This window comes from Engystomops pustulosus, chromosome 5 (assembly GCF_040894005.1).
Source record: "Engystomops pustulosus chromosome 5, aEngPut4.maternal, whole genome shotgun sequence".
NCBI lineage: Eukaryota > Metazoa > Chordata > Amphibia > Anura > Leptodactylidae > Engystomops > Engystomops pustulosus.
Window position 1 is genome coordinate 108711660 of NC_092415.1, and position 25260 is coordinate 108736919.

Here is a 25260-nt window from a genome sequence, read left to right on the forward strand (position 1 = left end):
GAAGACATCAAATTGTGAATTCAACAGTGATAAACCATGGCCGGTTAAAGTCATACTATAATCCTCCAGATCATTGTCCCATGCAAGGTACTAAATGCCACTTCTACCTGTGTTACTGACATGTGCGTAAACCTCCACTTTGATGCAAGTTTTATGTAAAAATGCTTTTGTGCATTTAAAAATAATTTGTGCTTGACGCAAAGTTGCATATGAGTGATACAGACTGTCAACTGTTCATCAAGACAATCACCAGGTTGTCCGCTTTCAAAAAAATATAAAGATTTTAGGGGTACCGTATTTTTCGAACTATAAGGCGCACTAAAAATCCTTTGATTTTTTTTCAGAAATCAAAAGGTGCGCCTTATAGTCCAGTGCGCCTTATATATGAACCGGACTTACAGACAACAGCTGCCTTGAACTGTTGGTCATTCATCCTTATAATCAGGTGCGCCTTATACATGAACCTAGACGTTTTAGCAGGCATTTATTGATGGTGCGCCTTATAGTCCGAAAAATACTGTACCTTTTAATCTGTTTAATTACTATATAAGCAGTAACAAGCAGTAACAATCCTAAAATTTCTAGCTGAAAAGCTGATTTTTGGTTATTGGTTTTAGTGATTTTTTGATGAGGTATCCATGAACTGTACAACTTGATACTAAGGTGAAGCATTTTTTTTGTTTGGGGCACATTTTTTCCCCAAAGTAATTTTTATCCATTTTTCTATAAAATGTTACTCTGAGTCAGAATTGCACAAAGGTGTCTATTCCTATAAAACTCCTTAATGCACTTTTGAAAAAGGGGCAGAAAATATGTGGTTTGCAAACAAAACAAGGATTGTATCCGCCACTCCAGAGCATGCAATCAAAACCTCACATTTATTATTTCATGATAAAAATAGGTACTTGGGACATAATCCAAATGCAGACCTACGTGTTTTGAACTCTTACATTACGTTGTTAGTCATGGTTTAACCTGTGGTTTGTTAGGGTTTGATACTTAATGTAGTAATTTCAGTTTCATTTGTAGATGTCAAAATTGTAAAAATTGATTTGGCCAAAAACACCTGGCAGGGAAAGGGTAAAGAAGATTGTGGCTATTCTAAGGATGTACAAGTGTGTTGAAATTTAGCATAATGAAACGTTGATTTCTTTCAATGGAAGTAGCAGCTTGAATGTGTGACCACCTTTAGAGGGCATTTTAGGTTCCTTCCAAAACTTCACCCAAAACTAGCTTTAACTGTTTGTAAGTAGTGTAACTCATGATGGCAATAAATACTACGACTGATCCAAAGAACAAGCCATCATACAGTTAGAACGTATGGCTCTTACTTGAAGAAATAGAAAAAATTCCATTTCATTAAGGGCCAAAACAGGTTGGTTACCAAGTGGTTTAGGAAACAGAGAAAAAAATGTACATACATATTTTGGCTTTGTGCATAAACTGTACACATTTATTGCGACTTCCAACTCCTCAGTCAGATTCTGCACAAGCTCTGCCTCTTCTTGGGATGCAATCACAAGAGTTTCCTTTAGGGAAAAAAACATTACAATAAAAAAATACAACATTAAAATACTACACAAGGACAACCTGTTATTCTCTTTTTCCAACAAACATTCAAAAATATTTACTGAGGTATTTTAAAAACCTATTCAAACACATGATTTATGCCCTATGGCAGTGGTGGCGAACCTATGCCAAGGGTGCCAGAAGTGGCACTCTGAGCCATTTCTGTGGGCACTCAGACCATTGCCCCAGTTCACCAAATCTGACCAAATCCACCAAATCTTCCTGCAGTCCCAGGCAAGTTAAGAGATGCTGCTCCCAATGCTATTATAAAGCGAGACTTCATTGGCTGTTTGGAACTGCAGAAAAAGAGAGAAGGTTTTGACAGAACTGCAATATCTTTGGAGGTCTTCCTGCTGGACCCACTATTCTTCCTCTACAGAGAGACCCTGGAGAGAAGCTATAATGAGTCTGAATTTGCCCTCCTTCTTCCAATTGTATTGGTGGCCTCAGGGGGTTGCTACAATTAAAAGATGTGGAAGAACAGGTAGCAATAAGTTACTGCTTAAAAGCAATGTAGGCACTTATAAAGTGGTAAATAAGTGGATTTGGCTTGTAGTTTGTGCATTAGGTCTCTAAAAGGTTCACCATCACTGCCTATAGTTTAGGATATTTACCTATATATTTTTTTTAAATCAGGTAATTATTATTAACCACCAACTTCATTTTCCATTTTCATAACAGAAAATTACAAACATAACGTGAACATTGCAGGACACAATTTTACATACAATACAGACAACAATAACACCCCCTCCCCTCCCTCCCAGTCAAGAGAAGCAGTGCAGCGGCATATATTTTATCAGGATTCCCATACCAGGGATATTATTCATTCCCAATACCAACTTGTAGGGCTCATAACGATCTGTCCTGCAGATCGAAATGTTCCAAGAAGGGCATCGGGAGTGTTAATAGGGTCCTAGTGTGTGTGTAAGACTTGTTCCCCCCCCCCCCCCCCAGAGTTCTAGATGTGGATCATGACATCTCTAAGCAGAGCTCCAGATGGCAAACCTGGAGTAGAAATCCAACTACCCCAAACAGCATCAAACTTCTTAAGTACCCCTCTTTTTTATATACCACTCTTTCCAGTCTAATATAGTTATTTACTCTTGTGCAAAATTCTGTAATGGTAGGGACAGTGGGTTGGATCCAGTGTGATGCAATAATTTTTCGGGCTTGACATAATAGTCTTGCAACAGTGTCAGTGCATTGCCTTCACATGAATCCTCAAGCCAACCTAGGATGCACGTAATTGGGGAGACCTGAAGGGTTATGGAGCATACCTTCCTTATTTTTTCTAATACTGCATTCCAGAATGGCCTGATTTTAACACATCTCCAAAACATGTGTATTATATCTGCCCCTTCCACCCCACATTTGGGGCATTTTGATGTGTCCCATGCCCCTATCTTTTCCAGGACAACCGGTGACTAATATGCTCTATGAATCAGCAGGAGCTGTGAGTACCTGTGCATCTCTGAGAGAGACAGTTGGTGTCATTTCTAGGATATTGTTCCATTGTTCTTCAGATAGTGGTCCTACATCTGCTTCCCATTTGTTTTTCACTGTTAAGGGGGACTTCTCCAAATGTTTACCAAGTAGTAGATTGTACATAGCTGAGTTGAGCCCTTTTGTGCTCTCTGCCTGTCCCAATAGTCCTATCACAGGAAAGGATCCCACTTCTCTGACCTCATTTTTAAATTGAGTGGTCCATGCAAATATTGGTAGAAGGAACGATGGGGGATGTTATATTGTTCTTGCAGTTGGTCAAACTGTTTAAGTCTCCCATCTTCTAGTATTTTGTCAACTCTCACTACTCCTGCTGTCAACCAATTGTCAATCCTGTTAAGTTTTTGCAGTTCTGGAAAATCGGCATTGTGCCATATTGGGGTATGCTTGGTCCATCCCGAAAAACCCACACATGTCTTCCCTCTGTCCCATACCTTGTATAATAACTGAATTGTCGGAGCGTCTTTCCACTGTTTGTGTCCATCTAAAATTTCTAGGAGGTGTATTGGAAGTTTCCATGGTGATCCCTCTATTATCAGCTTACCTGCCGATCCTAATTGCTCTTCCCTGTCCCAGCCCTTCATGTGCTGTAGTTGTGAAGCCAGATAGTAAATCCAGGCGTTGGGGAGCGCCAACCTGCCCTCTTCTTTACCTCTCTGTAGTGTTTCTAGTCTGATTCTCGCATGTTTTCCCTTCCATAGTAGTGTTCTAAATATTCTGTCTAGCTTTCTAAAGTATATAAGGGGTATCCACACCGGCGCATTGTGTAGTAGTATAGCCATTGTGGCATTATTATCATTTTTATAAGGTTACAGTGACCTATCAAGGATAAGAGCAACTTGCCCCATGCAGAGGCCCTACAGTCCCTGTACGCTCAAGAAGCGGTTGAATATTAAGATGTAAATAATCTTGTGGTCTCTTAGACACTATCACGCCCAAGTATTTGAATGACTGTACACGCTGAATACATGTCTCTTCCAGCCTTATTGAATCAGGCAGGGAGTCAACTGGCAAAATCACAGAATTATCCCAATTTATTTTAAGCCCCGACTTTTGGCCAAAGGATCTAATTATATTCATAACTGGATTTAGAGAAGACTCCACATGTCCCAAATAGATAAGCATGTTGTCTGCATATAGAGACACTCTTTCTTCCAATCTCCTTCTACGAAATCCAACAATATCAGGAGCCCGTCGAATAAGACTTGCTAACGGCTCAATAGCCAAGGCAAAAAGGATGACAAAGGGCATCTCTAGTGCCTCTCTCCAAGTAATATTCCTGAGAAATGTTGCCATTTGCTCTCACTCGGACCTTGGGGGAAGAGTATAGCAGTTTAGTATATGCCGTAAATCTGGGTCCAAACCCCATCTTATGCATTACCATAGGATATTTACCTATATTAATAGGAAGTATAGTAACTTTTATATAGTAATATAGTAGAAGAGGCTCTTACCATGTATTGTAAGATATTATTTTTCTGAGTTTCATATGCAGAACGCTGGAACAAAAAGCATACACCAGTACAGATAAATATGTGTTAACATTTCATAAATACATTTTCCTCAATGACAAAGACTCAGATTTTGAAACATAACATTTCTTCAGCAGTTTTCAAAGATATTCTGTTCTTTTCATGTTCATTTCTAAAAATCAGTCACAGAGTGTAAAGATATATGTTGTTATATCTGATGTACCTCAGCTAATGATCCTTGTTTTGTGAGGTTGCACTGTTTCATTTCTGTTCCAATAAAGCGATTAAAAAAAAAAAAAAATTCAACCCGAATCAAATCATGTCGAATCACGTTAAAACCAGGTATTTCCTGACTGCAGAGAGCCTGTAGGGTGTTGTAGAACGTTGTGCCATGCGCAAATATTCATAGAAAGCATAGTATGACACGCACGTGACAGCCGCCGCTCTTAGAATCACTTCACTCTTCAATTCCATGGCCACTTACAGGGGCCAACTTGACCAAATAGGTGAAGCGGGAACGCAGCCTGACAAGGTAACATCTGTGCCAGCTCGAAAGGACTGAGCTGAGGGCCAAGATCCCACTATAACATCAAAGAGTGCACTCTTTTTACACTGACATCAGATGGTTCCATAGATGACAACAACAGAACCTGTTCTGTTAAACGCGGATACATGTAGAAACCCCCCAAAAGAGTGGAGAGGGTGTCAGCAGTTATTTTGCATTGACGTCACTGATCATTTTGCCCTTCATTTCGTCCGTCAGTGTCCGCTTTCAATCGGTCAATAATCCATCAGTATTGCTAAAGCCAAAAAACAAACAGGAGTTTATCCAGAACAGGGATGACCAGTAAATGGGATATATGCATGTCCTCTGTGCTCTGTATCAACTCCTGCTTTTGGCAATCAATCCTGAAGCTCTTCATTCCTTCTGACAGATGAATTGAAGGGGTGGAGGGTGAAAAAAGCAAAATGGAAATCACAGGGTGTTCCAGGGAGACAGCAGTCAGTTGGCAGCAGCATGAGTACACCGCAGTGGCACAGTGAGAAATTATGGAGGTGGGAACAACGTGGTAGGCCACAGAGTGACACAAAAGTGTGGAGGTGGCGGCAGCAGTAGCAGCAGGAAGAGGCCAGAGAGTGGCACAATGAAATTCTGCTGGTGGCAGCAACATGATAGGCCAGGATATTGAAATTTGGGGAATACAGAACACCAAAAACCTGACACCCTGAACTTTGAGGAAAAATCACTCCAAGTGCTAGAGACAGCACATGCTGTGTGAAATGACAGGATTGGCCGTATGTTTTTATCTTTGAATAAATGTTCTACTTTTGTGGTATCCAGTGATTCCCATATCTGTGTGTCTATCAGTTTCAAAAACTCCCCATAATATTTATTATGCCATAGAGGTGTACATATTAAAGCACCTGATATAACACCGAATTTTCTAAGGGATTTCCAACTCTCATTTAGAAGGTGACATATTGTGATCCCCTTAAATAGACCAAGTCCGAGCTGCCCGACTCTAAAATCTCAAATAGTGACATTTTAGTTACCACCGTACTGATTTTACATGTTGGTGCAAGGTTTTTCCACTTATTTATGGAGAGGACCTTGGCAGAAAGAAAATAAAGTTTAAAATTGGGTATTGGTAGGCCCCTTCTTAAATACTTTAGTATAAATATTTTATCTTGATGCGTACATGTTTTATGCCCCACATGAGTTTGTTTACCAATCTCTTTACTAGTCAAAAAAGCTTATCCTCTATCCAAACTGGGGAGGCTTGGAAAACGTATAATAGCTGGGGTATGATTACCATCTTCACCAACCCAATTCTGTCCATTTTTGAAATAGGCAATTTTATCCAGATGGATATTTTGGATCTAATCTTGGCTATAAGAGGCAATAAATGAAGACCAGTACATTTTTTAGGATCAGTTGGTATCTGTAAACCAAAATACTTAATACTCTGATGTGGTTCCAGTACAGACAGACCATATCGTTCATCCTCGAGAGTCCCGTCCAGTGGGAGCAACACTGACTTGTGCCAGTTAATTTCTAAACCTGATCTAGCCCCAAATTCCTGAATAACCTTTATGGTTTTTGGTATTGATTTATTTGATTCCCCAAAACATAAAAGAATGTCATTCACGTATAGCAGAATTTTGTCTGCCTCTCCTTCACATCCAAATCCTAATACATCAGCTCTAATTAGGCAAGCAAGGGGTTCAATGAATAAGTCAAATAAAGAGGGGAAATATCCTTCAGATATTATCCCAATTACCATCACCCTAGACGTAGGGCCACTATAAAGTACTTTAATCCATGAGATGTATTTATCTCCAAAACCGAAGGCCTTTGCTGCATCCAACGACAGGATGGAGTGGCTCCCACCCCCCTGGCCGTGCTGGAGATCCATAAAAAGTCACTCGAGCTTAGTCGATAAGAGTCTGCCAGGAATAAACCCATTTTGGTCTGGGTGAATAAGTTCACAAATTACTCCCTGTAGCCTTGATGACAAAGCCTTGGCTAATATCTTGACGTTCAATAGTGATATAAGCCTGTATGAATCCCTCTCAAGTAGATTTTTATCTTTTTTGGGGATTAATACTATCAGGGTCTCCCTCATGGAGCTACTCAGACTCCCTATATATATCCCAGTGCTGAACACCGACAACAGCCTCGGCAACAAGACATCCCCAGCCTACGATATATCTCAAACTGTAAACCGTCCAAACCTGGACTAGTGTTGCCTGTGAAAGACTTAAGTGTTCTTCTTTTCCCTTGAACACAAATTATTCATCACTGTTTATTTTCTACTACTGTGAAAGACTTGACTGTAGACTTGACAACAACTATACTCCAGAGACAACGCATGTAGAATGGGCGTGGGTTTTGGTAGCTCCATCCACTTGACCCAGACAGTAAAACCATCAGGTCATTTGGGCGTCTGGGTGCTGCGCTGTTCTTGCCTCAGGCACATACAAAAGAGGTCAGCTGCACCTCCACATTAACTCCACAGCTCCTCCATTTACTCTCAGCAGCGGCTGTGTGTGTGTGTACCGAGCTGTCAGGACGCAGGACATAGAAGAACCGCAGCTCCTTAGTCATCCCAATCACAGTTAAAAGTAATTTTATTTTTGGACGCTTGGCGTACATTTCAAAAAGTATTACGGTGCGTAAAAGTCTCGCTTGTGGAGGGGTTAATCCGATCTCTGCTTTAGGGAGTAAAGGGCTTATATTGAGGGACAATGCAACCACTCTTTGCCTCTGAGATTTATATGAGCCATTCAGCCTGCACTAGTAAGTTGAATATAAAAGTATGTTTTTTCTTTATAAAATAAGCAGATAAATTACAACAAACATTGTTAAATGATATAAATATGTACAGCACCATTCCATCACCCTTCCCACAAGTTCAGCTACAAATGCAGAGCTTGCATGTACTTCTGCAATTCTGCAAACTGTAGCCAATTATTTCCTGCAGCCCCTTCTACATTCTGCCTTCAGCCGGGGGGCTGAAGGAGGGCACACTTCAAATTCTGATATCTCCTGAACCCTGGAACCTAGAAACACAATTTTAGTGTCATATTTGATTTATGGTTAAATAAAAAAAGTTTATTGAAAAACAGAATTGCAAGTAAAAGTGACAGTAGTATTAACAGTACAAACAAAGTGCAAGTACCCTCTGACCTACATGGCGGTCAGGATATTCTGGTCGCAGCCCCATAATGCAGTCATGAGAAATGGTGAATAACGCAAATGTAGACACTCAAGGTACCTTTTTGCAATAATAGGTAATAAGTATGAACTGGGGCAAAGGGGTTTGTGGGGAAGGATGGGAGGGGAGGGAGGAAAAGTGGGGGGTGGGAGGAGAGGGAGGCCCCCCTGACTCTGCGGGGTCATTAAGAAAAGAAGAAAAGATATGAATGTATCGGAAAGATGAAAAATGCCTCACTTATCAGGGGTCACCTGTAAGCCATATAGTGAGCGAATCCGAGTTTCTCCACTGGGTCCATTTTGACCAGGTGGAGAAGTAGGTCTCCATCCGGTTGCCATCCGACGCACGAGTTCTTTCATATGACAGATACGATCTACCTCCTCGACCCACATCAACCGGGTAGGGGGAGTCGTAGACTTCCAGAGTCTGGGGATCACCAACCTGAAGGCCACGAGAAAGTGTCTTAAAATACCTTTCTTAATGTCGTGGAGGCGACCTGGGAGCATTGAGAGTAGCGCGATAGCAGGTGTGAGATCCCCAGAAGCTCCACAAATGTCCCTATAAAAGGTCCCAGACGGCTGACCAGATGGAGGCTATAACCTTACAGTCCCACCAGACGTGGCGCATGGTTCCTAGAGCGGAGTGGCAACGCCAATATGTTGGCGAAACAGATGGAAACATGTTGTGGAGGTGCACTGGGGTTCTGTACCAGCGCATAAGGATCTTGTAGTTAGTTTCTTGTATTTTGCCAGAAATGGACATTTTGTGGGTGATGATTAGGGATTTCTCCCATGATTCCTTGGCAAAATTCTCCCCTAGTTCCTCTACCCACACCGACATGTACGGCAAGAGGTGGTCCTCGGTATTGGTATCAGATAACATCTTGTAGAGGAAAGACACACCATGCGATGGAACAATTTGTTTAGAGCATAAATTATCAAATGTGGTTAGGTCCTTGAAAAAACACTCCGTGGGAGTCAGGGAAGACAAATAGCTCCTCAGTTGTAGGTAGTGGAGCCATACCCCTGGGTAGCTTCTTTTCTCGCCTAATATATCAGTGAGGGGGCGTATTCCTGTAGCAGAGATGAGATCAATAATTTTCCGGGGTCTCCCGTCTATAGGTTCCAGGAGTGGGGAGGATGCGAGCACTTGGGGAAGGCCCGGGAAGTCTTTGGCAGGAGATAGTGGGCCGGGGATGTTAGTTACCTTGGATTTAGTTGCAAACTTACTCCAGGCTTTTAAGACCCCCGACAAGGGGGAAACTCGTAAGAGCTTCCAGTTAGTTTTGGGGGGTAACCAGAACAAACCAGGTAGATAGCTAGGTTTAGGGAAAGCACTCTCAATACCAACCCATAGTTTGTCCTTATTTTGCGAAGCAATGTCAAGGACCACCTTGTATATAGATGCTCTATAGTAGCAGGTAAAGTCCGGGAGTCCTGCATCCCCCCCCCCCCCCCCGTCCTCTTTATGTCTGGTCAGGAGGCGTTGGAGGAAAGATCTCAGCAGATCTAGTGGGATCGTCTGGAAAAAGTATAGGATTTTAGGTAGCGAGTCCATTTTAAGATAATTTATTCTGCCAAACCACGAGAGCGATAAGTAGCTCCAAGACTTGAGGTCTGTCTCTAGTGATCTAAGTAGGGGGGCGTAGTTGAGGTCAAATAGGCGTCCAATATCAGATGGAATCTGCACTCCCAAGTATTTTATATGGCCCTTAGCCAAGGAGAAAGGAAGGGAGGAGCGTAGGGAGGAAACTACTGTTTCGGGTAGGGAGATATTGAGGATGTCGGATTTTTTTATATTAACCTTAAAGTTACTGACTTTACTATATTCCTCGAATTCTTTCAAGATGTTGGGGAAACTGTTAGCGGGGTCTGTGACATACATAAGTAGGTCGTCGGCAAAGAGCGACAGTTTGTGAGTTCTACCCCCTATCCTGACCCCCCGAATCGCCAGATTTTTCCTCAGGGCACACGCCAGAGGCGCCATAACCAGGGTGTATAAGAAGGGTGAAAGAGGACACCCCTGGCGAGTGCCGTTGCAGATGGGGAAGGGGGCTGACAGGGAGCCGCTGACTCCGACACTGGCGGACGGGCCTCTATAAAGAGCCATGATCCTCTCCCTTGTGCGACGGCCCAAGCCCACTCCTCTGAGCGCAGCGTCGAGGAACCCCCAATGGACTCTGTCGAAGGCCTTTTCGGCATCTACTGTTAATAGACATAGGGGGAATCCCTGAGCGCCCAGGAGGAGATAACACGATAAAAACTTTGGCTATCTCTCGCCTCACGACCCGGGACAAAACCAACTTGATCTGGGTGTATGAGGTCAGGGATGAGAGGGGAGAGACAGGTTGCTATGATTTTGGCGTACATTTTGACGTCAATATTGATAGACCTGTACAGATAGGTCTGTAATTACTAAAAATTTTGTGATCCTTACCAGGTTTCGGAATTACCCTTAGTGTTTGGGGAGAGAAGGGATAGCTGTGTGAGATAGAGTTGAAGAAATCAGTTAAGATCGCCGAAGACTTTATAGAACCTAGGGGTGAACCCGTCTGGTCCCGGGCTCTTTCCTACTTTAAGATTTTTTATTACAAACATGGTCTCCTCCTCGGTGAAATCGCTATCTAGTGAGGAGGCGGAATCAGAGGGGATCTTCCTATGTGGGTGCTTATCTAAGTAGGCAGAAATCCCGCTGTTTATTGGAGTCTGCAGTTCTGAATCTGGGGCTGGGTTTAGGTTGTAGAAAGCCGCATAGTAATTCCTAAACTCCTGTAGAATCCCGGCGGGGGAATTGATAGTGTCACCCTGAGGGGAGTTAAGAGAGATGATCGGGGGTTGGGAGGATCGCGGGTGAAGCGCTTTGGCAAGAAGCTTTCCGCATTTGTCACCATATTCATAGTAATCCTTCTTTATTTTGTCTCTGAAACAGAGGCTTCTTTGGTCTAGAATTTGGAGAATCTGGTGACGAATAGCGGAAATTTCGGCCCAGGTGACATCCAGAGGGGAGGTCTTGTTCGAGGATTCTTTCACGCTTAATTCTGAAAACAGGGAGAGCAGTTTGGCAGAATTTTCCCTCTTGAGACGGGCTCCGTGAGACAAAGGTTCCCCTAATATTTCCCTTCAACGTCTCCCATAGGACTGGGGGAGGGGGGTAACTGAGATGAGGCGTGGTCTGTCAAGAACTTAGCTACCGTATCTCTGACCTCTGTTGTACACAGTGCGTCGTTCAGGAGATTGTCGTTAAGTCGCCATGAAAATTCTTTCGAGCGTCTACCTATGCTTCCTAACCATCAATAAACAAGAGCATGATCGGACCATAGGATGTTATCTATGGAACTCTTAGGGCCTCTGTCCAACAGAGAGTGAGAGACAAATAGGTAGTCCAACCGACTATTGTGGGAAAAGGAGTGATGACTGTATTCCCTGACACCAGGGTGTAGAACCCTCCACAAACTATCAATTTTAGTTGAAGCATGGGGTGTCTTAGCCTACGAATTGCAGCAATGTTGCCAATGAAATCAACTTTGAGAAAAAGAAATCTGCCCTCTGGGTCTACTTCCGTAGTTAGCACCTTGGGCTGGAAGTACTTATGGAAGGCAATAGATACTCCACATACTTTTTGTGAGGGGTGGGGGCCATGGTACCAGGATGGATAAAATTTACTAACACATTGCGGGATTTTGTCGGCTTTAAAATGGGTCTCTTGGAACATGGCTACCATGATTCTCTTCTTGTGGAGTCTATAGAGAATCTGGCTTCTCTTTTCAGGTTTATTGAGGCCCCTAGTGTTGAATGTACAAAATGTTAAGACTGTCATGAAGAAGTGAGTAGGTAACAGAGTCTGGTGAGTGACCCACGAGACAGCCAGGGGGGAGGTAAGGAAGGATGGGAAGGGGAAAAGGGGGGGGAATGGAGGGGTATACAAAATAAAACAAACATATACAGCCTGAGAGCTATAGGGTACCCAATCAAACTAAGTTATGTGGCGGCTAGCACCACTGCCCTAGTTGGGGAAAGAGCGGTAGATGGTGGGGCAGAGCCCCCGGCCCCGCTGACAACACAGTGACCTAGGAGAGGTCCTAACTACAGGGCATCCAACGTAGAAGAGTTTAGATAGGAAATAGCTAGTATTTAAGGAACTAAGAACAGTAAGGCATATTACAAGATACTTATGGTAGACAGGTCAGTCCATCAAGAGGTCCAACGGTCAGGTTTCAGAGGAGCGGTCAGCAGGCTTGCTAGGGCTTTTCCGGAAGGACCGGAGCTGAGTCGGCCAGTCTGGGAGTGATATTAGCGGGAGCTCAAAAGGTGCCTAGAGATCTGAATAAGTTTTTCTTAGCTATGAGCTGGAAGGGGTAGCCCCAACTATAAGGAATGTCCTTTGCTTTCAGTTCAGCCAGGAGAGGTCACAGTGCCTTTCGTAGTTGAAGAGTTCGTCTCGCCAGGTCAGGGAGCACGACCACCTTGGAGCCCTGTAAGGAGACCTCATTTAAGTCCCTAGCTCTGCAGAGAATAGTTTCTTTCTCCTTCTAGAAGTGAATTCGGCAAATAATATCTCGAGAGCGGTTTGGGTCGGATGGTTTGGGCCCGAGAGTACGATGTATGCAGTCAATTTCAAGCGGAGATGAGGACGCTTTGCCTGTTAGTTCTGAGAAGAATGCTTGAGCCCACTGCTCCAATTGAGATGGTTTGACTGATTCACTCACCCCCCTTATTCTCAAATTGTTTTGACGGTGCCGGTGCTCAATGTCTTCTAAATGAGATAAAATGTCAGTAATATGGGCTGCATGTTCTTGTAGAACTTGTGAGTGAGAATCTAGCCGTTCCAGTATTTTCTCCTGGACTGTTTCAGACTCGGCCACCCTGTGGCCAATATGTAGAATTACTTGCTTTAAGCCAGCAATATCCCTCTTGTGTGATTCTTCCAGCCTCATTAAGAGCCCATCCATTTCAAGCTTAGTGGGAATAGCTCTGATGTGGGCCTTCCAGTCCCAATCGTCTTCTGATGCTGCACAGGTGGGAGAGGGGACATCTCTGGAGGCTTGTGGGGAGCGAGAGGGTGCTCTGTGCGTGGAGGGAGGCCACGAGGTGGGGGAGCACGAGGAGGAAGAGCCGGTCCTACATCGGAGCCCCTAGAAGGTAAAGGGGGGAATGGCTCCGCTAGATTAATTTGCGGGGGCCCCTCCGATGTGTTGGGGGGACTTACTGGTGGTGCCCGGTCCTGCTCTGTGTCGGCAGCAGCCGCGGTGGGCGATGAGGCGGTGGATACCTCCAGGAGGCTGCTCAGGGATTGCAGGGGTTCTCTTGGCTCTCCTGTTAACCATGCCAGAAGGGGATAGTTGTGGATGCCGCTCTGGAGAGATGCGTCCTACTCCTCCGACGGCAGGCCACGCCCCCTCGTGTCATATTTGATTTAATCAAATATGTGTATCAAATAAATATCAAATAATATTTTAGATGTGTCAGATTTAGTGTCAACATTTGATCTAATAGCATCCAAAGTTGAAAATGGCACTATTTTGCCATTTTGCAACATATAATAAAATGTTATGAAAAGTGGTCAGAAGGCTGTACAGTCCTCAAAATGGTCTCATATCACAAAAAAATTACACCACACACAGCTCCGTACACCAAAGAATGAAAAAGTTAGCACCAAAAAAATTAGCGCCAGAAGATGGCAAAATAATTTTTTTTTTTTTTTTGTCCAGGAGGTTTTCATTTTTGTAAATGTATACAAACATTACTAACCCCTTAACGCGGAAGCCACTTTTCCCCTTCCGGACACGGTCCATTTTTTCAAATCTGCCCTGTCTGACTATAAGTGGTTATAACTTCGGAACACTTTAACATATCCAAGTGATTTTGAAATAGTTTTCTCTTGACACTTTGTACTTCATGATAGTTGAAAAATTTTGGTGGCATGTGTTGCGGTTATTTATAAAAACCCAGATATTTGGTGAAAATTTGGAAAAAATGTTAGTTAGCAAAAAAAACTTGCTAACTAACATTAACCGAATGTCTGCTTTATGTATCCATGGTTTTTTATGCATTTTCTCATTTTTGTAAGATTCTATGGGGCTTTGAACTTTAGGTACGATTTCTAAAATTTTCACAAAAAACTGTAAATCACGCTTTTGCAGGACCTGCTTAGATTTCAAGTCACTTTAAAGTAAAACCCCATTAATTACCCCATTATAAAAACTACACCCCTTAATGTATGTAAAACAACTTCCATGAAGGTTGTTAACCCTTTTATTATTTATAAAATGTTCATTTTACAGGGGATAAAACAAGATCGGATGCAATTTTGAAATTTTCATTTTTTAGCGAAATGAATGTGTTTTTAAAAAAAATGTACAAATTCTCAGTGGATAAAATACCAAAACTGTCCACAAAGTTTGATACCCAATTCCTCCTAAGTGTAACAATACCCCATATGTGGTGGTAAGCTGCTGTATGGGCACACGCCAGGACATTGAATGGAAGCTGCGCCATTCAGAGCAGATTATGCCTTATCCCTTTTTATTGGCTATACAATCTTTATTTTTTGAGATATGTGGACAAATAAGGGCTTATTTTTTGCAACATTAGACACACTTTACAAATACTTCATTTAAGTGGGTCATCAGCTCATCAATGAGATTTTATTAACTCTTAAATGTATGTAGGAAAAAAGATATTTTTTTTTGCTTGTATTTTTTTGGGGGTCTTTCACCGTACCATAAAAATAACATATTATTATTATTCTATGGATCACTACAGTTATGGTGATACTTCATTTAAATAGTTTTTTTTTTTTTTTTAGAGATTTTTACAATTTTACTTTATAAAAACGAATACAGAGAAAATCTCATTTATTTTTGTATCGCCATCTTTACAGAGATATAACGCTAATATTTTTCGGTTGATAGATCTGGTTTAGGGCTTATTTTTTGCGTGTTGTTCTTTTCATTTATACCGGAGGGTTGGGTCCGATTTGGCGTATGGGATGCATGACCGCGGCGTGTAAGGGGTTAATGCCCACAATCGGAGAAAACTCCGATCGCGGGTACTAGAGACGGGTGCCAGCTGTATGTTACAACTTACACGCTTCTGGTACCGGCTCTGTTCAGGAGGATAATACTGCAAATTGTGGTAACGCACCTCCTGCCATGCTGTATTATTACGTCAAATGTCGGGAAGGGGTTAAACCTATATGAATATATATTTTCCCTGTGATCGTACTGACCCACAGAATTAAGAAGACATGTCGTGGTAAAAACCAAGTCTACAAGAAAATGTCACAAAGGAATTTTTTCACCAATTTTACTGCATTTGGATTTTTTTTTTTACCACTTCCCAGTACAGGGCATTGGATATTAAATACCAGCTCTTTCACGGTGGGGAGTAAAAATTGGAAACGCAAAAACAAAGAGGGGGTAAAGATGGCAATAATTTGGTGCATGGGCGAGCTAACTTATCACAGTCCCCTAATTCCCTGCATCTACTCAGGATTACTGTCACTGTATGGGGGTAATGTTAACCAGTACATGGCGGTATATTTGTATAGCATAGTATAGCAATATTATTGGTAACCTTTCTATAGCGGCCTTTATTACTAGAATGAGGCTATTTACGTGGTTGTAAAGGTGGCCTCATGATATGGCAGTATTATTTGTCTTATTGTTAGGTGGTATTATAGTGGCACTATTGGGCTAGATTTCTGTGTTGGCACCTTGTGATAGAAATGTTAGCTTTGGTTTGCAGTTTGGGCACTCAGTCTCTCAAATGTTTGCCATCACTGCCCTATGTCCATGTCCATATAAAGTAGACATTTGGTAAATGTTAGTTATCAATTTGTTTTCTGTTATGACTATGTTTTGAAAAAGTAGAACTTTTTGAATTACGAAAATTGAGAATTTTTCCATATTTTCACCAAATATCTGTTGTTTTTTTTTTTCTATAAATGCAAAACAAACCACCAGAATTTTTTAACTAACATGAAGTACAAAGTGTCACAAGAAAGCGATTTCAAAATCCCTTGGATATGTTAAAATCAAAAATATGTTAAAAATGGGCCATGTCAGGAAGGTGAAAAGTGGCTTCGGCGGCAAGGGGTTAAACAGGAGAATCTCACCTTTATTGTGAAATGTGTATGGATGCCACTGAAGGACCACAGGACTGCCTGCTGGATCGGACTGTTCTCATACACCAGTATGGCAGCGTATTAATTTGAACATAGGATCAGATGATCACTTGTTCAAGTCCCAGTAAGGGACAAAAAAAAAAAATTGATAAAAACTTATACTAAATTAAGGTCGAATAAATGTCCAAAATAGCGTAAAACTCTCAAAAAAAAAATAAAACGTGAAATTCACCACACAAACAGCACATATAAAAAGGTATCACCACGTCCGTAACAACCCATGCAATAAAACAAAATCATTACTAAAACCCCATGGTGAACGCTTAAAATAATAATAATAATATATATTTATAAAAAATTTGCGCATCCAACTAAACAAAAAAACACCATAAAAAGTGATCAACAAGTCACATTTACCCCTGCATGATACCAATAAAAAAATACAACTTGTACTGCAAAAAATAAGTTGTAAAACAGCTCAAATCAACCAAAAAATATATATACCGTATATGCCGGCGTATAAGACGACCTGGTGTATAAGACGACCCCCCTACTTTCCTGTTTAAAATATAGAGTTTAAGATATATTCGCCGTATAAGACTACCCCTTTTCAAACGCATACAGTAGTATACAGCACAGCCCCCAGTAGTATACAGCACAGCCCCCAGTAGTATACAGCACAGCCCCCAGTAGTATACAGCACAGCCCCCAGTAGTATACAGCACAGCCCCCAGTAGTACACAGCACAGCCCCCAGTAGTACACAGCACAGCCCCCAGTAGTATACAGCCCAGCCCCCAGTAGTATACAGCCCAGCATTTAAAAAAAAATAATCATATACTCACCCCGATGCTCCCCCGATGTCCGCGCCGTCTTCTTTCTTCTGCCGGGCGCCGCCATTGATCTTCCCCGGCAGGCGCCTAGTATGACGCGCCGCTGCTGACGTCATACTAGGCGCCGACCCGGGGAAAAACATGGCGGCGCCTAGCAGAAGAAAGAAGACGGCGCGGTGAGTATGTCCCATGCGCATCTTTTTGAGGCTGCCGGCAGCTTTGCCGGCAGCCATCGCTGTGAAAACACCCGCGATCGGTGCTAGCACCGATCGCGGGTGTTACCGGTAAGCCTTTGCTGCAATATGCAGCAAAGACTTACCAGCTATGGAGAGGGCTCAGCCCGTGAGCCCTCTCCATGCAGCGCGATCCGACCGCGATCGTCTTATACGCCGTCATTACCGGCGTATAAGACGATTACCGGCGTATAAGACGACCCCAGAGAAGACAGAAGATTTTTCTGTCTTCAAAAGTCGTCTTATACGCCGGTATATACGGTATTACGCCGCTTCATACACGGCAATGCAAAATCAAGAAATTTTTCTCCCAAATTAGCTTCTATTTTGTAGAACAAGTAAAACATTAAAAAAAAGGTATATAAATGGGATATCACTAACCATAGTGACCCATATAACATAAGTAGCATGTTATCTATGCGATTTGGTGTATAAAACAAAAAAATAAACTTGAGGTTTTTACCGCCCTACTATATTAGGGGCTCAGCGACACAACGACTGAAATCTGTTGTAGCAAAATCCTCCAATAGAAGCACCTTCCCTTTCAAGCCCCCCAGTGCACCCATACAGCAGTTTGTGAGGTGAGATATTAATGTATGCAGGAGAAAGTGGGTAGCAAACTATGGGGTGTGCGTTCAAAAAAAAAAAATCCAATAGTTTTTAATGACCATTTTTCAAATTTTACAATCACACAACAAAAACAAAACAATCCCCTCCCCCACCCCCCGGAAGAGTCATGCGGCTTACCGTAATTGGACATTGATATATGAATATTATGGCAAATGACATACATCAATCAAGAGAGGCAATGTATTTACACAAGGGTATACATAGGACAAAATATACTACCCCATTTGTAATGTGAATGTACAGTAGTCATTGCTCAAGAATGTACACTAAGCATAATACATCAGCAACTACGGAGTGCCGACCGTGGATACAACATACTACAGTTTGGGGAATGGGTTTATCCGTAAACATGCGGACGGTAAACCGGGTGAGTCCAACGACAGCCCCCCTATTTTCTAAAACTGTCTCCCTGCCTTTCTCTTCAGATATACTCCCTTCTCCAGCCTTATTATCTTATTCATTTTATTGATATATTCCTGCTTATTAGGGGTAGCCTGGATACTGTGATATGCAATTAATTTCCTTGCCTGGAACAGCATCCAGGATATCCCTAGCTTCCCTTCCCTCTCATCCACCACCAGTCCCAAAACACATATATTAGGAGTAGCAGGAAGTTGCACATCATGCACTATCCTTAACAGCTCCATCACCTCCCTCCAAACGGTTACCAGAGAGGGACAATCCCACATGTGTAGCAATTGTGCTTCCTCACAGCCACACCAAGGGCAATTGTCATCACTCCTTATTCCAACTTTATGCAACCACACAGTGGTCCTATAAGTTCTGCGACATAAGAATAATTGGGAAAGCCTCTGCTTCTCACTTGGAGGCAATTCAGGTGTCCAGGCTAGTATAGATGTCCATTGTTCATCTGTCAGGGGTCCAAAATCTGCTTCCCACTTAGAACGAACTGTTAGTGGATACTTTTTATGATATTCTCCTAGCAGTTGGTTATATATTAGCAATATAACCCCTGTACTATCCCCTGGGGAGATGAGACTATTAAGCACCAGATGATGTTTGATGGTCAACTGGACGTCCTGACTATTTCAAAGCATAGTTGCAAGTAACGATAAAACATGGTATGTGGCAACTGAAACTCCTCACGCAACTGTTCAAAGCTCTTTACAGCATCATCTAACACCATCTGTGCGGCCCTATGAATCCCTTTGGCCTTCCACAGGCTTCCCTCCTGCAATTTGACTACCTCTGGGAAGTGCTGGGTTCCCCCATAATGGAGTGAATTTTGTGCAACCTCCCAATCACAACATCTGTTTAGCTTTCGCCATACTTCAAATCCGTAGTGATACCGTACGGAGCGCTTCTGGAGGACGGATCTGGGTTGCTATCTCCAGAAGGTAGAGAGGGGGCTTTCCTCCATTACAATATGACAGGAGACGTTCCACTGCTAAGGGTATTGGGTTGTCCCTATCCCTTTAACTGTTGTAAATGGGTCGCTAGGAAGTACAAATATACAGATTTAGTACCGCCAACCCTCCTTCATCCTTTGCTCTTTGCAATGTATCCAGGGCACCCTTCTCCGCCAGATCAGAGATCGAAATATACCTAAATAAAAATATGACATTGGAATCTGTACTGGCGAGTTGAAATAAGTAAAGAAACTGCAGCATCAATATCTTTTCAAATTCGTCCTCCCAACCACAGATAGGGGGAGCGTGCACCACACATCTACCGTGTCTAGAGCCTTAGTAATCATTGGCTGGAGGTTCATAGCCACTTAAAGGAAACCTACCACCACAAATCTACCTATAAAGGTAGATCGGGTGGTAGGTGAATCAATGGGACGTGAGGATAGCCCTTTTAAGGGCTAATCCTCACGTCCCCGCACTGTTTTATAAACTTTTATTACTTATATATGTTAATTTACTTATGCGGCTACCGGGGCGTGGAGTAGCCGCATCTGAGGTTACACGAGGCGGCTACTCCACGCCCCGGTAGCCACATTACCCCTCCTACTCACCATGTTCGGCGCGCAGCTGCTCGTAGCTGCGCGCCCTCGTCCGCCGATCCTGCCGTCTGCGCATGCGCAGAACAGCAGGCCCGCGCCTGCGCGGTCACTGCTCTGAAGCCGGGGCTGCGCAGGCGCGGGCCTGCTGTTCTGCGCATGCGCAGACGGCAGGATCGGCGGACGAGGGCGCGCAGCTACGAGCAGCTGCGCGCCGAACATGGTGAGTAGGAGGGGTAATGTGGCTACCGGGGCGTGGAGTAGCCGCCTCGTGTAACCTCAGATGCGGCTACTCCACGCCCCGGTAGCCGCATAAGTAAATTAACATATATAAGTAATAAAAGTTTATAAAACAGTGCGGGGACGTGAGGATTAGCCCTTAAAAGGGCTATCCTCACGTCCCATTGATTCACCTACCACCCGATCTACCTTTATAGGTAGATTTGTGGTGGTAGGTGCCCTTTAAGTCCTTTGGGTCAGACGACCCCCACACCCCAAGATCCATAAAAGGACAATACAATCTACAGTTGTCCCGCAAACTCACCAGGGAGTGGGTCCCAGGGGAGGAGCACCGATTTGCCCTAATTTATCTGCATACCAGAATACCCACCATACTCCGTAATGAGGCTCATGAACGAAGATAAAGAATTCTGTACGTCATCAAGAAATAATAATATGTCGTCCGCATATAATGCTATGTGTTCCTCCAGTGGTTCATACCTTGAACCCTCCAATTTCCCTTGAGGCCCTAACTGCATGCTAACGGCTCCACCACCAGGGCAAACAGAAATGGAGACAAGGGGCAGCCCTGCCAGGTTCCCCTACCCAACTTAAATGGATTTGTCAGGATTCCATTTACCCCGAGTCTGGCTTTAGGCTACGCGTACAAAAGTTGTACCCAACGCAGATATGGCCCAAATCCCATCCTCCGCTTGACAGCCCATAAAAATTCCCACTCGATGCTGTCAAAAGCTTTGGCATCAAGTGAGAGTATAGCACTGCAGGTGGCATCCTCCGGGGACATCTGCAAGTGCATAAATAGACAGCGAATATTTTACCCAGCATGAAGCCAGTTTAATCTCCATGCCAGGTCCAGAATAACTCTCACCAGCCTGTTTGCAAGCCCTTTAGCGATGAGCTTGACATCTGTACACAGGAATGATATGGGGCGGTAGGACTCCGGCAGCAACAGATTTTTGTTGGGTTTATAGATCAGTACTATTATGGCTTCCTGCATAGATGCAGGGAGATTACCCGTGTCATGAATAGCAGCTGCCATCTCAAGAAGTCTGGGCAACAGCACCCCTTGATACTTTTTTAGTAAGAAATTTAGGGGCCAAAGCAAGTTTTTTTGGAAAAATATTTTCATTTGCACGAGCCAACGTAAATACTCTCTATATATCTGTGGTGGTAAAAATGAAGAGAAATTCTCTTGGTGGTATAGTTTCCAAAAGAGAGTGCCAGGAGACTCGGGTTTTTGGTTCCCCCTTGGTGACGTAGGCAGGCCACCATAGTGACGTTGTCCGAAAAAATCCTGACATGCTTTCCTCTCAGCATTTGTGTGCTGGACCTCAGGGTTTCCAGAACAGCTCTTAACTCCCGATGATTTGAGGAACAGGTTTTCACTGAATCCGGCCACAGACCTTGGACAAGATGACCTGCGACAATCGCTCCCTAACCCGACTGACTTGCGTTTGTCTGTATAGGTGTCACTGGCCAAGGATGCCAGGGTACTCCTTTTTCCAGGTTTGCTGGATCTGTCCACCAGTCTATGGATCGTAAGACAGAGGGGAATTTCCACCTTTTGGTTTAGGTGACGAGGATCTTTGTCCCAAGAGGACAGCACCCAGTTCTGTAGTGTCCTTGTATGACTTTGGCTCCATTGCACGCACTGGATGCATGCAGTCATGAGCCCAAGGATCCTCATTGCTTCTCTTATGGAGCAGCCCTTCTTTTTCTTGAACGTGTTTACCTGGAGAATTAAATTCTCTCTCTTTGCTGGTGGGAGAAAAGACATCTGTCGTGTGGAGCCTATTAGAACTCCCAGGAATACCACGTTCATGCTCGGTTCTAGGTTGGATTTTTCTGTATTGATGATCCAGCCTAGCCGTTGAAGAGTCTTCATGGTGATATCCCTGTGAAGAATCAGCTCCTGACTTGAGGCACTCACTACCAGCAGGTCGTCTAGGTACGGAATGATGGATATTCCTTCTTTTCTCAGAGACGCTACTACCTCGACCATAATCTTTGAAAAGGTTCTCGGTGCAGAAGATATCCCGAAGGGAAGGGCTTTGTATTGAAAGTGAGCTTCCTCGCCTTCTGGTGACAGGACTGCGAACCTGAGAAACTTCTGCGAGTTGGGGTATATTGGGACGTGGTAGTAGGCGTCCTTCAGGTCTATTGTACACATGAACGCCTGACGATGGATTAGAGCTGAAGCGGAAGAGACGGTCTCCATCCTGAATTTTCTGTAGAGGACAAACCTGTTTAGCCCTTTCAGGTTGCAGATCATCCTGGACTTCCCGTTTGGTTTCTTTATGAGGAACAATGGAGAGTAATGTCCTCTTCTCTGATGTTCCTGGGGTACCCGGATAATCACATCCAGCTCTAATAACTTCTGCACTTCTGTCCAGAGTTGGAGCGACAGCTCCCGAGAGGGTTGTCTGGTAAGGACGAAGTTTGTGGGAGGAAGAGCGGTCAATTCTATCTTGTAGCCGCCCTGGAGGATGGACAGAATCCAGGGGTTTGATGTTATCCGGCTCCATTGCTGATGAAAATTCAACAGTCTTCCTCCCACCTTGGCGTCATTGCTTCCTGAAACTCGGAGCGGAGTTACTGGGGTTGAGCAGAAACCCCCTGCCGCTTCCACCTTTAGGGTAGCTCCACCTTCCTTGTTTACCCTTGCCCCTAAAGGATGGTCTCCTGTCTTTGGGGTCACGAAAGGAAGGTTTCCTCAGACTGGTCCTGGATTCTGGGAAGCCCTTTTTCTTATCCGCCGCCCTCTCCAGGATGGTGTCCAATTCGGGCCCAAACACATACTCCCCCTCGAACGGGATGCCGCACAATTTAGACTTCGACCTGAAGTCTCCGCTCCACTGGCGCAACCAGAGGGATCTTCTTACGGAGTTGGAAAGAGCCCCTTCTTTAGCACTAATCCTCACTCCTTCCGCCGAGGCGTCTGCAATGAAAGCTGTGGCTGCTTTCAGGGTCGGGAAGGTATTAAGTAACAGCTCCCTTGGGGTTCCATCCCTTACATACTTTTCCAACTCCATTACCCAGTGGAACAGTGTGCGAGCTACGGATGTTGTAGCAATGTTGGATTTAAGGTTCAGCATGGAACATTCCCAGCTCTTTTTTAATAAGCTGTCTGCCTTTCTATCCAGCGTTTCTTTCAACTGGGTAGCATCCTCAAAAGGCAAGTCGGTCTTCTTGGTCATTTTAGTGACCTGGATGTCCATCTTAGGAGCCGAGTTTCATAGCCTGGCTGCTTCTTCATCAAAAGAAAGGCGATTTCTGAATTCTTTTGAAAGAGAAATTTTGTTTTCCGGATCCCTCCATTCTTCCAGAATCAGATCCCTGAGAGTATTATTGACTGGGAACACGCGCCGCTTCTTGACTTTGAGCAGACCAAAGAGTTCATCCTGAATGGACTGCGTCTCTTCTACCTCCTCTATCTTCAGGGTATCTCGCACCGCCTTTAAGAGGGGCTCCAGGTCTTCAGAGGCCAGCAGATATCTTGATTCCATCCTGTTTGCAGAGGTGGAAGGGAACATATCAGGCTCCAAAGAATCCTTGACCGTAGCCCCTTCAGAGTCTTAAGCGGGGTCAGAAGATGAATCCACTATTCTCTGGCGCTTTTGAGGTGGTTCCTGGGGGGCAAAGGCAGCCAAGGATGAAGACACAGATGATCTGACTTCGGACTTCTGACAACGGGACGTGCGGGTGACCCACCACCCTATCCCTTTAACCACTACTCACAGGAGGTGGGGATATGAGGTCCAGACCTGAGGCCTCCAAATTGCAGGGTTCCATGCTCCTAGAGGAACTACAGTAACCAGCCAGCCTAGAATGTAATAATAACAATTGAAGGCTTGTAAATCAGCACTGCAATGGTTAAAGGGTAGGATTTTACCTGGTACCGGTAAGCCAGGAGAGATCCACCAGGGTCTATAAGGTAAACGTGGCCCATGTCAGAATATAGTGCAATAAAACATAGTATGTGCCAGCATAATACACAGGTGTACATATCAGGGTGTTTGAAGCCAAAGACCTGACCTGAAAATCACCAAAGGGAACCTTTAACTCGTAAGCCGCAGGTTAGAGGTGTGCTCCGGAACGAAGATTAGACCTCAGATCAACGCGATTACCACGCTAGAGTAATTTAAACTTACCGCCCCGCGATCCTGCTTCCGGGTCGCGCGGCTTTGACGTCACTCCACCGGAAGTTGACGCTGGGGTCGACCGGAAGTGCGCGGGAGCGCCAGGATCACATGTTCCGGGTGTCGTAGGCTCCAGGAGCTGCGGGCAGAGCCGGAAGAAAACGCAGTTCCCCGCGGGCAGAGGAAAGGGCCGCAACCCGATTGAGGCCTGGAACTGTGCTGGGTAAGGGATAGGTCCCGCGCCATGGTGTCCCCCCTCACTGTCCCAACTGATGGGAAGCGAGGAGAGAAACTTCTCTCTACTCCCTGCCCTGTGTAGGGACAGGAAGCCACTGGAGTGTGGGTGCGGGGGAGGGGCTTTTAACCTCTCTGCTTCCTGTCCCTACAGAGGTCAAGGGCCATCCTCCAGTTGGGGCCGTCATGGGGGACAACATGGAAATGATAGATTTTTCCCACATTAGGGTTTTATTTGACAAATTTAGAAAAACTTAAGAAAAAATATACATGTATGGTATCCCCTTAATCGTATCGACCCAAGTTCCTAAATTTTCAACAATGGGCTATACCAACCCCAAAATAGTAACACTGGAACACTTCTGCGCCTCACTGTGCGCCCATAAAACAAGTCACGGCCACATGTGGGGGGTCTCTAATCGGGAGAAATTGCAGAACAAATTGTATGATGGGTTCTCTCTTTTTATCTTTTGGAAATGTGTAAATTTTAGGGCTAAATGAACGTATAACCGACAAATTTTGACCATTCTAAATTTCACCTCCATTTTGATGTAAGTACCATCTTCCTAAAATCTGTTTCTGATAGTTTGAGGGGT

The 25260-nt window shown here is 44.0% G+C and overlaps 1 protein-coding gene across 6 annotated transcripts in view; it reads right to left on the reverse strand.

The window, feature by feature from the left end:
- The window catches only part of LOC140133138 (uncharacterized), a 95369-nt gene that overhangs the window by 26867 nt on the left and 43242 nt on the right, over positions 1 to 25260 (reverse strand). For all 6 annotated transcript variants that reach the window (XM_072152883.1, XM_072152882.1, XM_072152879.1 and 3 more), the window contains 2 exons: positions 4530 to 4574; positions 1422 to 1529 (listed from right to left, as the gene is read on the reverse strand). In XM_072152883.1, the coding sequence (XP_072008984.1) occupies positions 1422 to 1529; positions 4530 to 4574 (153 nt within the window). The remainder of the gene's footprint in view (positions 1 to 1421; positions 1530 to 4529; positions 4575 to 25260) is intronic.